This window comes from Danio rerio, chromosome 22 (assembly GCF_049306965.1).
Source record: "Danio rerio strain Tuebingen ecotype United States chromosome 22, GRCz12tu, whole genome shotgun sequence".
Classification (NCBI taxonomy): domain Eukaryota; kingdom Metazoa; phylum Chordata; class Actinopteri; order Cypriniformes; family Danionidae; genus Danio; species Danio rerio.
Genome location: NC_133197.1, coordinates 40,012,258 through 40,025,963, shown reverse-complemented (window position 1 = coordinate 40,025,963; position 13,706 = coordinate 40,012,258). Strand labels below are relative to the sequence as shown.

The 13,706-nt window shown below is 41.1% G+C and overlaps 1 protein-coding gene and 1 long non-coding RNA gene across 4 annotated transcripts in view; one reads left to right on the top strand and one right to left on the bottom strand.

The window, feature by feature from the left end:
- Positions 1-13,706, top strand: part of LOC141380262 (uncharacterized) — a 40,366-nt gene that overhangs the window by 16,562 nt on the left and 10,098 nt on the right. The window lies entirely within an intron of this gene.
- ahsg1 (alpha-2-HS-glycoprotein 1) lies at positions 5,137-12,226 on the bottom strand. Of its 3 annotated transcripts, NM_212622.2 has the most exons (7): positions 11,919-12,226; positions 11,501-11,608; positions 11,327-11,411; positions 10,304-10,470; positions 8,235-8,351; positions 7,444-7,518; positions 5,137-5,864 (listed from the first exon to the last, which is right to left on the bottom strand). In NM_212622.2, exons 1-7 carry the CDS (start codon positions 12,120-12,122, stop codon positions 5,253-5,255), a joined length of 1,368 nt encoding a protein of 455 aa, NP_997787.2. In that variant the 5' UTR covers positions 12,123-12,226; the 3' UTR covers positions 5,137-5,252. The 3 variants fall into 3 exon arrangements, with proteins under 3 accessions (NP_997787.2, XP_073792784.1, XP_073792785.1); XM_073936683.1 differs by lacking the exon at positions 10,304-10,470 and having other exon boundaries at positions 5,146-5,864; positions 8,235-8,911; positions 11,272-11,411; positions 11,919-12,187; XM_073936684.1 differs by lacking the exons at positions 10,304-10,470; positions 11,327-11,411; positions 11,501-11,608; positions 11,919-12,226 and adding an exon at positions 9,428-9,992 and having other exon boundaries at positions 5,146-5,864; positions 8,235-8,911.

Below are 13,706 nucleotides of genomic sequence, written 5' to 3'. Positions count from 1 at the left end.
TATAGGTGAGTAATTGTGTGTCTGTATATTGTGCGCGTATGTGTGTGTTATATGTGAGTGTGTGTGTACGTAATATGTGTGTCTAGTGAAGTGTGTGTGTATGTGTGTGTGTATAGGTGAGTAATTGTGTGTCTGTATATTGTGCGCGTATGTGTGTGTGATATGTGAGTGTGTGTGTGTACGTAATATGTGTGTCTAGTGAAGTGTGTGTGTATGTGTGTGTGTATAGGTGAGTAATTGTGTGTCTGTATAACGTGCGCATATGTGTGTGTTATGAGTGTGTGTGTGTGTACGTAATATGTGTGTCTAGCGAAGTGTGTATGTGTGTATAGGTGTCTAACTGTGTGTCTGTATATTGTGCACATATGTGTGTGTTATATGTGAGTGTGTGTGTGTGTGTATTTAATATGTGTGTCTAGCGAAGTGTGTGTGTGTGTGTATATATTGCGTGTATGTGTGTGTTATTTGAAATATGTGTGTCTAGCGAAGTGTGTGTGTGTGTGTATGTATGTGTGTATAGGTGTCTAACTGTGTGTCTGTATATTGTGTGCTTATGAGTGTTATATGTGAGTGTGTGTGTATGTAATATGTGTGTCTAGCGTAGTGTGTGTGTTTGTGTGTCTGTATATATTGCGCGTATGTGTGTGTTTTATGTGAAGTGTGCGAGTGTGTGTGCATGTGTGTGTGTGTATGCATAATATGCAAGTGTGTGTGTGTGTGTGTGTGTATAGGTGAGTAATTGTGTGTCTGTAAATTGTGCGCGTATGTGTGCATTATATGTGAGTGTGTGTACGTAATATGTGTGTCTAGCAAAGTGTGTGAGTGTGTGTGTGTGTGTGTGCATAATATGCAAGTGTATATGTGTGTGTGTATATGTGTGTGTCTGTATATTGTGCGTGTTTGTGTGTTATATGTGAGTGTGTGTGTATGTAATATGTGTGTGTGTTTGTGTGTGTGTGCATAAATATGTGTGTGTGTGTGTGTGTGTGTGTGTCTGTATGCATAAATATGTGTGTGTGTGTGTGTTTTATACTGTAACAGTGCTTTAAGGTGGTTTAAGTTAATGTGTAGCAGTGATGATTAACTAGCGTTGTTTGTATTTTAGGACAGTTTTCTGAGAATGACCCCTGAAACCTTGTCCTCTGATCCTCTGTTAAATCTGTTATTTATTTAGAGAAACTAATCTTCAGGCTTGCCATTCTACAATGCGGTTTACGTGAATGTCATTGACCCCAGTGCAAAAATAAAATCTTGAACACAACTTTTAATTGCCGTTCTTTATGATGTTTAAATCCCTCTCTCTGTCTTATTTCTAGAATGTAAACATTATTATGTCACGTCCTCTGTGTAAACACTGTGCCACATGTGGACCTGTGGACTGCAAGGTCAATATCACGTTGTAGAGAAGTTGTGAGCACAACCTTTCATATGATTCCAGGGTCATATTGTTGATAAAGTCCACTGCTAACTGATAATTCCTGAGTATTTCCATGTATTGTGGTTAGCTGTAAACAAACTGACTTTCAGTGCAAATAGTTGTACTTGTTAATGCATGTTGTTATTCTTATATAGTCCTAAATGCATCAGACATTTATTCAGAATAACTTAAAATAAGGTGGATATTGTCAGAAGAATTAGACTGTGTGTGTGTGTGTGTGTGTGTGTGTGTGTGTGTGTGTGTGTGTGTGTGTGTGTGTGTGTGTGTGTGTGTGTAATACTGATGCTGATCATATATTTATGTACAGTTGGAGTCTGAATTATTTGCCCTTCTGTGATTTTTCCTCTTCAAATATTTTCCAAATGATGTTGAACAGATTCAGGAATTTTTCACTGTATTTCCTATCATATTTGTTCTTCTGGAAAAAAAGTCTTATTTGTTTTATTTCGGCTTTTCATTTTTTACACTACCAGTAAAAGTACAAATATACTGAAGTGCTAAATAACTGAATGTAAATATAAAGATATTAAAGAAACTCTTAAACCTCTTTCTGAATCCATTCAGCTGAACTCCGGGTCTGGTGAGAGCACTTTTAGCTTAGCTTAGCATAGATCACTGAATCAGATTAGACCATTAGCATCTCAAAAAGTGACTGAAGAGTTTTGAGTATTTTTTTATGTAAAGCTCGACTCTTCTGTCGTCACGTTGTGTACTAAGAGAGAAAGTGGCATGTAGTTATTTTCTAGGCCGATATGGCTACCCACATAGCAAAATTTCTCTGGCCCAAACCATTAGGTTTTGCTTGGCCCACATGCCGCAGTGAATTACGGTACATAACTGGACCAAGTCTGGCTTCGAGACAAGGGCCAAACATGGACCATATCTGGGCCAAGTCTCAGCCAAGTTAATAACTCATAACTGGGCCTGAACTGGGCTAGATATGTTGATGTGTCAGGACTTCAATTAAATTAATAAACCTTTGAAGTGTTACGCTTTAGGGACACTATGGGCGTGCTTTTTCTCAAAGCGACCTGATTGGTAGAATTTTTTTCTTTACTAAAAAACTATATATATATATTTTTTGGGGGTTTTCACCTTTATTTTTGATAGGACAGTAGAGAGAATTGACAGGGAAGCATGGGGAGCAAAGAGAGGGGAAGGATCGCTAGGCGGAATCGAACCCGGGTAGCCGCAAGCACAGGAGTGCATGTGTCGACACACTTACCACTACACCACTGGTAAAAGCTATTTTAATGTAACCAACCAAAGAAATCTATATATGCAAAGAAAACCAAACTTGTTAGTCTACAAATGAAGTTCTGTGTGATAAACTGAAATGACGCAGAGTAAAAATATTGAACACATGAGGAACAGAAGGTGTGGAAAGACATGGCAAGCCCAGACAGCAGCTGAAATCTCTAAGTAGTTCTTCAGCAACCCTCTGCGCTTCCTTAGTATACATTAATATATCAGCTGCTTCAGTCCAGCATATACAATAGCAGGAGGAGGATGAACCCAGGGTGGACTTTTCAGCAAGACAATGAGCCAAAACACAGCCGAGGAGACTCTCAGATGCTTTCAGAGAAAGAAAATCAAGCTGTAGAATGGCCCAGCCAATCACCTGATCTGAATCTAATAGAAAATACAAGATAAAGCTCAGATTTAATAGACGAGACCCACAGAAGCATCAAGATTTTGACACTGTGTTGACGTTTGTGAAAAACTCACACCTGAGCACTGCATGTGCCTTCATTCCCCAGTTGAGAGGCGTCTTTAAGCTGCAGCACCAAAAAAAAAAACACCTAATATATAAAGCATTGAATACATTTCAGTAGTTCAGCATTTTCCCCTTGTGTCATTTCACTGTTATTACACAGAACTCATTGTTCAGATTTGTTTGTTTGTTTTATTTTTATGTCTGTCTTGCTCGTGGTTTTACCTAAATATGCTTTAATTCCATGTCAACAGCTCCTTTAGAAATATTATTCCCAGGACAAAACATGATGTGTTCAATGCTTATTTCCCCCACTGTAGTGCTTTCGCATTGTTTTGGTCTCACTGCATTTTTGAACTAAGAAGAAAGGCTACAGGATTATCTCTGAAGACCTTTTATTATTATTATTATTATTGTCCTATTATTATTAAATCTTATTATTATTATATCTTATTATTATTATTGTCTTATTATTATTAAATATTATTATTATATCTTATTATTATTATTGGTATTATTGTCTTATTATTATATCTTATTATTATTATATCTTATTATTATTGTTGTCTTATTATTATATCTTATTATTTTTAAATATTATATCTTATTATTATTGTCTTATTATTATTAAATCTTATTATTATTATATCTTATTATTATTGGTATTATTGTCTTATTATTATTAAATCTTATTATTATTATATCTTATTATTATTATTGGTATTATTGTCTTATTATTATTATATCTTATTATTATTATTGTCTTATTATTATATCTTATTATTTTTAAATATTATTATATCTTATTATTATTGTCTTATTATTATAATATCTTATTATTATTGTCTTATTATATCTTATTATTATTACTGTTGTTATTATAATTATATCTTATTATTATTGTTAATATTATATCTTATTATTATTGTCTTATTATTATATCTTATTATTATTGTTAATATTATATCTTATTATTATTGTCTTATTATTATATCTTATTATTATTGTTAATATTATATCTTATTATTATTAATCTTATTATTATTACTGTTGTTCTTATTATTATATCTTATTATTATTGTTAATATTATATCTTATTATTATTATTGTTATTATTGTCTTATTATTATATCTTATTATTATTGTCTTATTATTATATCTTATTATTATTGTCTTATTATTATTATATCTTATTATTATTATTATTATATCTTATTATTATTGTAATATTATTATTATTATATATTCATATTTAACCCAGGCTCATTCTGAAATCGTACCTCTATATACATTTCTGTAGACATGTATGTCAAAATATGTCCTAGGAGGAACATTTTTTGCAATCCACAAGAGGCCGCTGTGTACACTTTTTAAGATCTCAAATTTCTCTGGCGAGTGCCATTCACGCCTGCTGTTCTCGCATAAACCCACTAGAGGCCGCTGTTGACTGACTTACTGACAGACCAATCGACTGACCCTCTCTGCGCCTTCCCCAAACCCAACCAATATTATTGATTGACCCGCCCACCCACTTCCCTAAACCCAACCAACAATTTTCAAAAGCAATGCAGAAAAAGAAAAGCCCTCGTCTGATTCTTACCACATTCTCACCCTGTTTTTTACTTATTTTAATTTTTTTATGATTCTGTCTTACCTGCTTTCTGGAACCGTTTCCGAACCCCGTCCTCGCGGTCAACTCCTCTCTTCATGTCAAGTCCACTGAGGTACATGGCGAGCTAACAGGACAAACTGGTTACAGCTGGAACGCCCTCCATAGGGATTTAAGCAGTCGCCCCGTAGCTTTCGCTTAAAAAATTAAATGAAGCCATATGTACCTCTGGCTACATAATTAGCGGTCTCCAGAAACGTATATAGGGCTACATTTTCAGAATGAGCCTATGTTGTTGTTTTTATTATTATTAATACTGCCTTACCATTACAAAATGATCTCTGCTATGTTTTGAAACCATTATTTGACACCCACTCGTGCTCGTCAGACAAGAGTATTTATTGACTGAACATCCAGAAGACATTTACACTGAATGATTGAATGTTTAGACTGAGTAACATGGGATGAAAATCGGATAAAACCAGTTTTAGTTACTGTTTAGGAGAAGATGTGGGCCGGGGGAGGTCTGGAGGGCCCCTGCACAGACGAGGCGGAGGGAAAGGGCATATCGGATAAATAGAGGGGGGGATTTTTACATAGCCGTGGCACGGGAATTCATGGCGCCCCCCCTCTGGTGAAGGCTCTGGGACTCCTGTTGGACTTTTTGGACAGGGGTGTTCGGGATGGAATCTGTGATCATGTTTTTTGTCCTTGTCATCATGGTGTCTGTGCTCAGGACGGCCCCCGTGATCATGTTTTTTGTCCTTGTCTCCATGTGCATGCTCTGAACGACCCCCATGTTCAGGATGACCCTCATGACCAGGCTTTTTGTCCTTGTCTCCATGTGCATGCTCTGGACGACCCCCATGTCCTGGTTTTTTGTCCTTGTCTCCATGTGCATGCTCTGGGCGACCCCCATGTTCAGGACGACCCCCGTGATCATGTTTTTTGTCTCCACGCTCGGGAGGTCCCCTGTGACCATGACCCTTGTCCCAGTGTCCTCTATGGTCTGGCCCGAGTGGGTGAACGCTCCCTGGGCGGTGGTCATGAAATTTGCAGTCTCTTCTTGACTGAGCGGGGTGTTGCATGGGATGAGTGAAGTTCTGGAGACCATTAGAGCACAAGCATTACATAGCAAGAAGAGACGATTACTTTTATTAGAGGGTGACCAGGCATCTCGTTTTACCTGGGACAGGAAACAGAATCTCACGGCAGTTTGTAACTTTGTTTTTGTGGCTTGGTTTGAGGAATCATAGTTAATGTTTTAGGCAACCCAGGCTCATTCTGGAAACGTAGCCCTGCGGACGTTTCTGGAGACCCCGATTGGCTGGAGGTACGTATGGCCGCATTTCGTTTTTTTACTCGAGCGAACGTTACGGGGCCGTGTGTGTGACGCCGCTCCTCGTCTTCGCGCTCGCAGGCTGATAGCTCGCCTCAACCAGTTTGTCCACTTAGCTCGTGGTGTTACGTCAGCGGAGTGGAGGCGGAGGCGACAACCGGGTTCGAGTCCGGGGAAGAGTGGTTCCAGAAATCAGTAGAGATGAAAAACAGAATCCAAAAAATGAAAGCGAGTTTGTGACAGGGCAAGAACGCGGTGAGATCCGAAAATGCGGTCAAAATCGGACGAGGGCTTTTGCTTTTCTTTTCCGGACGGCTTTTGCAAATCGGCGATTGGGTTTAGGGAAGGAGGGTGGCTGGGTCGCCCGCACAGTCGATCGTTCGGTCATTCAGTCAGTCGCACAGACGGTCGCTCGACAGCAGCCTCTGGCGGCTTTTCATGCTAGAACATCGCAGGCGCAAACAGCGCGCACTCCCGAGAGGCGTTCGAAACACGGAAATCGCCGCTTGGGTTTAGGGAAGGAGGGTGGCTGGGTCGCCCGCACAGTCGATCGTTCGGTCATTCAGTCAGTCGCACAGACGGTCGCTCGACAGCGGCCTCCGGCGGCTTTTCATGCTAGAACATCGCAGGCGCAAACAGCGCGCACTCCCGAGAGGCGTTCGAAACACGGAAATCGCCGCTTGGGTTTAGGGAAGGAGGGTGGCTGGGTCGCCCGCCCAGTCGATTGTTCGGTAATTCAGTCAGTCGGATGGACGGTCGCTCGACAGCGGCCTCCGGCAGCTTTTCATGCGAGAACAGTGCGGGCGCAAACAACGCGCACTCCCGAGAGGCGTTCAAGACACGGAAATCGCCGCTTGGGTTTAGGGAAGGAGGGTGGCTGGGTCGCCCCCCCAGTCGATCGTTCGGTCATTCAGTCAGTCGGACAGACGGACGGTCGCTCGACAGCAGCCTCCGGCAGCTTTTCATGCAAGAACAGCGCGGGCGCAAACAGCGCGCACTCCCGAGAAGCATTCGAGACGAGAAAAAAAACTGTGGCCTCTTGCGGATTTGCGAAAACAAAAACTGCACAAACAGGTACCTCCCGGGACGTATTTTGCGGTTTCCAGAAAAGTCGGCGGGGCTACGTTTCCACAATGAGCCTGGGTTGGTTTTAGGTCATAAATTGTGGATGAATATTGATTTTCTGAATTGCCGTTAAAATGCATATGTGTGTGCGTGTGTATTATGAGATAATTTTATGCATAATTAAAATGTAATATATTTATTAAATTATTTCTGTTTGGGTTGGGTGGAGGGAGACAGAGAAATCTGGTCACCCTGTGTAATGTGTAGTGTATGAATACCTGATCCTCGTAAATCTCACACTCCACTTCTGGTTCCTCAGATCCAACCTTACTGGACTTACAGAAGCCATAGGTCTGGGGAAAGAGAGGCATTCAGAACTACAGATCTTAAAGCAACTTAATTTAACCCCAGGTTTAGGTATATTTGTATTTAGAAGTGGAGTCAGCACTGCTTTTCGCGTGTTGTAACCACGCTTTAGAGAAAATCGCATGCTTTGGACAACTACAGAAACAATGTGCACTGTATATTAACAGTCATACAAACATCTTAAATACTACACTCGCAGAAAAAGGTACACAGCCATCACTCCAAACCTTAACATGGAAGACAGCTGCTCTTCTCCTGGTTAACCTGTAGTTCATCTAGCTCAGATGTTGGACCATCATGCCCTGTATGCGCACTTGATTGACACAGAGACTGAGCTAAATCGATTAGTGATGGGTCGTTCATGAACGATTCGTTCATTTTAAACGAATCTTCAATATGACTCGGGAACTACGAGTGCTCTCAGGGAGTGATTCGTTCATCTGCGTGTGCGCACATTTGTGCAGGTGGTATCGTTCATTTCAAGTCTTTTGAGTTGTTCATCGTGGAAAGACAGAAGCCAATCATATGCGTTTAGAATTATGATTGGCTATGATTGAAAACGAATTGATGCATTCATCTCTCGAGTCCTCTATCGTCTCTGAGTCATTCGTTCATCTCTGGCCAATCATATGCGTTTAGAGTAGGACAAAGAATTGAAGGATTTGAAGGATAATTTAAATGAATGAACATGTAGTGCACTTACTGCCTGATCTCCACATAAAGCCTTGCATGCTTCTGGGTTTTGCGGAGCATCCTTTTTTGTACAGTTTGTCTCCATAATGGCAAACTGAGTAAAGTAGCTTTGACCCATAGGCATCCACTAAAAGCAGAGAAATATTCTGTTAACATACAATCGGAAACCACTTGCGAAGGGCGGTGCAAGGATTCTACTCAAACAGTTGTCTTGTATTTCACAGAATGGCTCATACAACAGAATTACACCACCAGAAATTGATATATAAGAGATTTAATTGGAAACTAGATAAAGGCAGGTTACAAACTCAGAAAGGAATTCGCCCATTTCATCAAATTCATCAAGAAAGCTGCAAAAATAATTGAACTGATCTTATTTTTGCCTTATTGAAAGATAAATCTAGACTCCTGCCACCTACTAGATTGGAGAGAAGCTTGGCACAGATTTTGATTTTAGTAAATGTCAGTTTTGTGTATCTGATCCTTATTTTCTGTGATAACATGTAAGATTTGAGTTGCTAATTCTCTTCAATTGCTCTGCAAGATTGTCTTTAAACTGTAAAAGCTGAATTTGTCTAGTTTGTTTATTGCCAAATGTTATCTAAACGCAGGGGTGTCCAAACTCGGTGGGCCGGTGTCCTGCAGGTTTTAGCGCCAACTTACCTCAACACACCTGCAAGGACTTCTCTAGAGCAGGGGTCACCAATCTCGTTCCTGGAGGTCCGGTGCCCTGCAGGGTTTATCTCCAGCTTGCCTCAACACACCTGCCTGGATGTTTCAAGTACACCTAGTAAGAGCTTGATTAGCTTGTTCAGGTGTGTTTGATTAGGGTTGGAGGTAAAATCTGCAGGACACCGGAGCTCCAGGAACAAGTTTGGTGACCCCTGCTCTAGAAAGCTTGGTACAGCGGTGTCCAAACTCGGTCCTGAAGGGCCGGTGTCCTGGAGAGTTTAGCTCCAACCCAAATCAAACACACCTGAACAAGCTAATCAAGCTCTTACTAGATATACTAGAAATTTCCTGGCAGTTGTGTTGAAGCAAGTTAGAGCAAAACTCAGCAGGACACCGGCCCTCCAAGATTCTCAATATGTGCTCTTGTGTAATGTCATTATCAACCGCAAATGTTCAGTTCCAAAACTCAAGACCGCAAGAAAGGAGGATGTGTGAAAGTTCCCGGATGTGTTCTTACTATCAAGCATGCACCAATGCAGGAACGCCAAACTAGCTCTAGAAGTCTCAGAGGTCATTGAGACTGAATAATATTTTATATAGATCTATTATTGATGTTCAGAGATGTAACTTATTTATCTCAAAAGTTTCCCTAAATGAAACAGTGAAAGTAAACATTAACATGAAAATCTTGATAGAGGCGTCAACACATTCACGTCCCATTCACACGGGGCTTCAGCGTCAACACTTGACTGAAAGCGTGTGTGAAGTTGGGGCTGAAGCGATCGTCATAGCAGCGTCAGCCAATGAAATTCAGTCAGCAATAGGCCACTGTCTAGCTGGTGTATTTGCATACAGTGATCTGATTGGCTGACGCTTCCGTCGGCGCTTGAAAAGTTGAGCAAGTCCCAACTTCTGCAGCGAGCAACGCCTCTGAAGTGGTGCCGACTGATCCACAATGCAGTTCGGCAACGCCTGACGTCACCCATTCAAAGTGAATGGGAAGCGTTGACGCTGACGCCCCGTGTGAATGGGGCGTAAGGGTGTTTATTTGATAGAGTACGTATTAAAATCTGTTTTATTTGTTTCAAAAGTTCACATTTAGCTGATGATTGATTATAAAGCGTGTTTGGCATGCTGTCCCGGGAGAGAGACCTGAGCTCTTAAGATCCTCGAGCCCAGGGCTCCTTCCCGTTTGCAAAGCAAGAGGGGAGTTTGAGATCAGGTAGATCTGGAGAACTCCCCTGCTGTAGTAGCTCATGAACAGAGAGTGATCGCTGTAAGAGATATCTACTGACTAGGAGCATGTCTAAGATGCAGATTTGGATTTTAAAAGAGTTGCTAGAATCATCTCTCGGACTTATCTTGTGTTAAATATTTTAGCTAAAACCCATGTCTGAGGGACGACACCTGTGAGCTGATCCTTCCCACTTCCATCAGCTTAAAGTAAGACTTGTGGTTGGACTGTTTGTTGAACTTGGCCAGGGCAGCGTTCACACTCTCCAGAGCCTTGGGTTCATGCAAGGGCAGAAGACCGGGGCAGTCGGGGCATTTCTTCACAAGATCTTCATGTGAAGCTGCAACAAAATACAGAACGCAGATTAGTGTAGCAGTTGCATGACTTGATTGCGGTATCGGTTAAAGTACAAATAAAGTAACCATGTTGATTTTGTTAGCTCACATTGCTAGTTCTGTGGTGAATTCATCTGTGCATGGCATAAAGGACGGCACAAATAGTTTGCCCTTGCAGTCTTTAATGTAAATCTGAAAAAGCACTTCGTGTTTGTTTGCAGTTAAATTCTCAAGATTAAAGCTGCGGTCACACTAGAGTTTGAGCTTGCGACATTCTGTCGTACGGCTGTATGAAAAGGGGCGGGATTAAACAAGATGATCAGACATTTAAAGAGCGAGCGATTGTGTAGTGCGCCAGTGGTGTAGTGGTTAGTGCATCAACACATGCACTCTGGTGCTCGCGACGACCCGGTTTCGATTCTGCCTTGCGGTCCTATGCCAATCCTTCCCCTCCCTTTGCTTTCCTGTCAATTCTCTCTACTGTCCTTTCAAAAATAAAGGTGAAAACCCCGAAAAATAATTATAAAAAGAAAGAAAAAAAAGCAAGCGATTGCTCCATATTTTAAATTTCTGTGCAGAGAGCTCATGTTTTGATCCTCGATTGGTCTCGCACACTCAAGTAATACGATTTCGCAGGTCAGAGTTCACCAAGCTTGAACTTTGCACCGCAGCGACCTACGAAACTTGACGCATGACCTTGCGTTTCTAGTCTGTCGCATTCGCATGTCAATGTTCTGATGAGTTTCAGATTGAGATTGAGGTGTGTTTGATTAGGACGAGGTTGAAACTGTGTACTGTCAGTGTGCCTTCAGGAGCAGGGTTGGGAAACACTGACTTGAATAACTGATTTGTCTACAGCACCTGGTTCAGTGTCACAGTTGTAGCGTTTCACCGCTGCCTTCCCCTCAAAACTGGAGACGGTCACGTTACATTTGGCAGTCACTTTCTTTAAAGGGAACATCGGAAGGATGTTAAAGGAAATCCTGAGCATTTAAAGAGAGTAAATCTTGAAGCTCGTGATGGCGTTCAGCTCACCGTCTCGGTTTCCAGTCTCCTGTCACACTGATCTAAAGGTTTGGGATTCACAATGTGACATTCGGTTTCCTCCAAGGTAACTCCAAAGACGACTTCGCAAGAATCAGCCTGCATAGAAACAAGCATGTGCACATTAATAAAGCCTTGCAGATGTAGAAAGGAAAAGCTTTACAGTAAGATACATTCGTTAATGCATTTACTAACATGAACAATACATGTATTACAGTATTTGTTATTTTATTGTTAAATAATGATAATACTGTGTTGGTTCATGTTATGAATTTGGATCTTAATGCATTAGAAAAGTTTGCACTATGATTAATAATTGCTGTACAAAGCTCTGCTTAGTTAGTAAATGTACTAATACAACATTATTGTAAAGTGTTAGCAGAAAGAGTCTTAAAAAGAGGCGACTCACTTTCTTCTCTGCGCTGCGGCTGTCCTGGGACACAAACCTGAATTTATATCCATGGTGGTGATGTGCATTGATGAACTGCTCGGCTGCTAATACGGCATTGTTGTCCTGATTTTCCTGGCAATTATATTCCACGCCGCTGTCTTTTGGGAGACTGGCTGCGTGTAAAGCCGAGACCAGCGCTGCTAATATCACCAGCTCTCTCATGCTGCATAAGAATCCTCAACAAAGAAAGAAAACATCCTCCTCTCTTGTTCAGAGCTTTATAATATAGACCGTAGGAGGGGGGAATGAGCAGACTCTTCAGAAATGCTTGCCAATGACAGCCAAAACAAATATAAAAGGGGGACAGGATGTCATGGCAGTTTGTTTACTCGCTGACTATTAGCAGAGATCAACATGGTTTCAGTGTGGCATTGGAAAAAAGTCTAATGTGTTTAAGTTTTTACACTTTTAAATTGTATTTAAATAAACATTATGTTCTGAATTAATTTGCCATACACTGCCTTGGTTTAATAAGTTTGTTCTCTGATATCTACATTGTCTGGTTTAGGTAAGTTTAAACTACACATGAAGTCAAAACAGACCTTATTGATCTTGTTAGCTTACGTTGCTAGCTTTGTGGTGAACAATTCATCTGTGCATGTCAGTAAGAAAAACAAAAATAGTTTGCCCTTGTGATCTTTAATTGAAATCTAGTTCAATTCTCAGATTAGATCTGCCTGAGGTAGTGGGCGTGGCTAACATACTAAACCACGCCTCTCCAGCCTTGACAACAAACAGAAATGGTGAGCAGGAGGAGTCTGTTAGGTGATGTTAAGGTTTTGTCATCAAATTGATTTACATTTTTGATGGTGTTTGTTGTTGTGTTTACTTTTTGTTTCATGTTTTTGACGTTGCAGGATAATTATTTCATATTTCCTCAAAGAAGCATTGTAAACATAACAAAAAGTTTCACATGATATACACAAAACTTCTTCTTCTTTTTCTTCTTCATCTTAATCTTCCTCCTCTACGTCTTGCTCTTCTTCTTTTCCTCATTGGTTGGAGATATCAAAAAAACCCTGTATTCACCAATCAAAAAAACCTGCAGTATCTACAAGAAGCCCGCAGTCACAATCCCCTGTAGGCCAGGTGGGCGTTATTCATTACCTGATTTGACATTTCCAGGTTATAAGAATAGCAAAACAGATGCCCTTTCCTCTATACAAGGCCCTGAAGATGCTCCTATCGCCCCATTAACTCGGGGCCTCAGCGTCAACGCTTGACTGAGGGCGTGTCTGAAGTTAGGGCTGACGCGATAGTCATAGCAGCGTCAGCCAATGAAATCAGTCAGCACTAGGCCACTGTCTGAGCTGGTGTATTTGCATACAGTGATCTGATTGGCTGACGCTTCCGTCGGCGCATAAAAAGTTGAGCAAGTCCCAACTTTGGCAGCGAGTAACGCCACTGAAGACAGATCCATAATGCAGTTCGGCAACGCCTGACGTCACCCATTCAAAGTGAATGGAAAGCGTTGAAGCTAATGCCCTGATTCACCTGATTAGTCCCGCACCTGCACGTCATCATCACTCATTACCCCAGCACCATAAGGGCATGCATCACTCTGCATTCACTGTTCGGCCTCGTTTCAACAACGGACGACTGCATTCTCCATTAGGTCAGTGTCTATAGCTATATTGAAGATACTCACCACTGTCTCCAGTGTCTGTGTCTTTCTCCGAGTGTTGGTCTTGCCTGGTTCCCAGTCTGGTTGTGTTTGGTCTCCGTGTCTCTCTCTGTGTTCCTGCA

Excerpts from the sequence above, each read along its gene's own strand:
- ahsg1 (NM_212622.2), bottom strand. The coding sequence starts at position 12,122 with ATGAGAGAGCTGGTGATATTAGCAGCGCTGGTCTCGGCTTTACACGCA. Across the intron at positions 11,609-11,918 it reads GCCGCAGCGCAGAGAAGAAA|GCTGATTCTTGCGAAGTCGT; the intron begins GTGAGTCGCCTC and ends GTTTCTATGCAG. Across the intron at positions 7,519-8,234 it reads CTTTATGTGGAGATCAGGCA|ACCTATGGCTTCTGTAAGTC; the intron begins GTAAGTGCACTA and ends CTCTTTCCCCAG.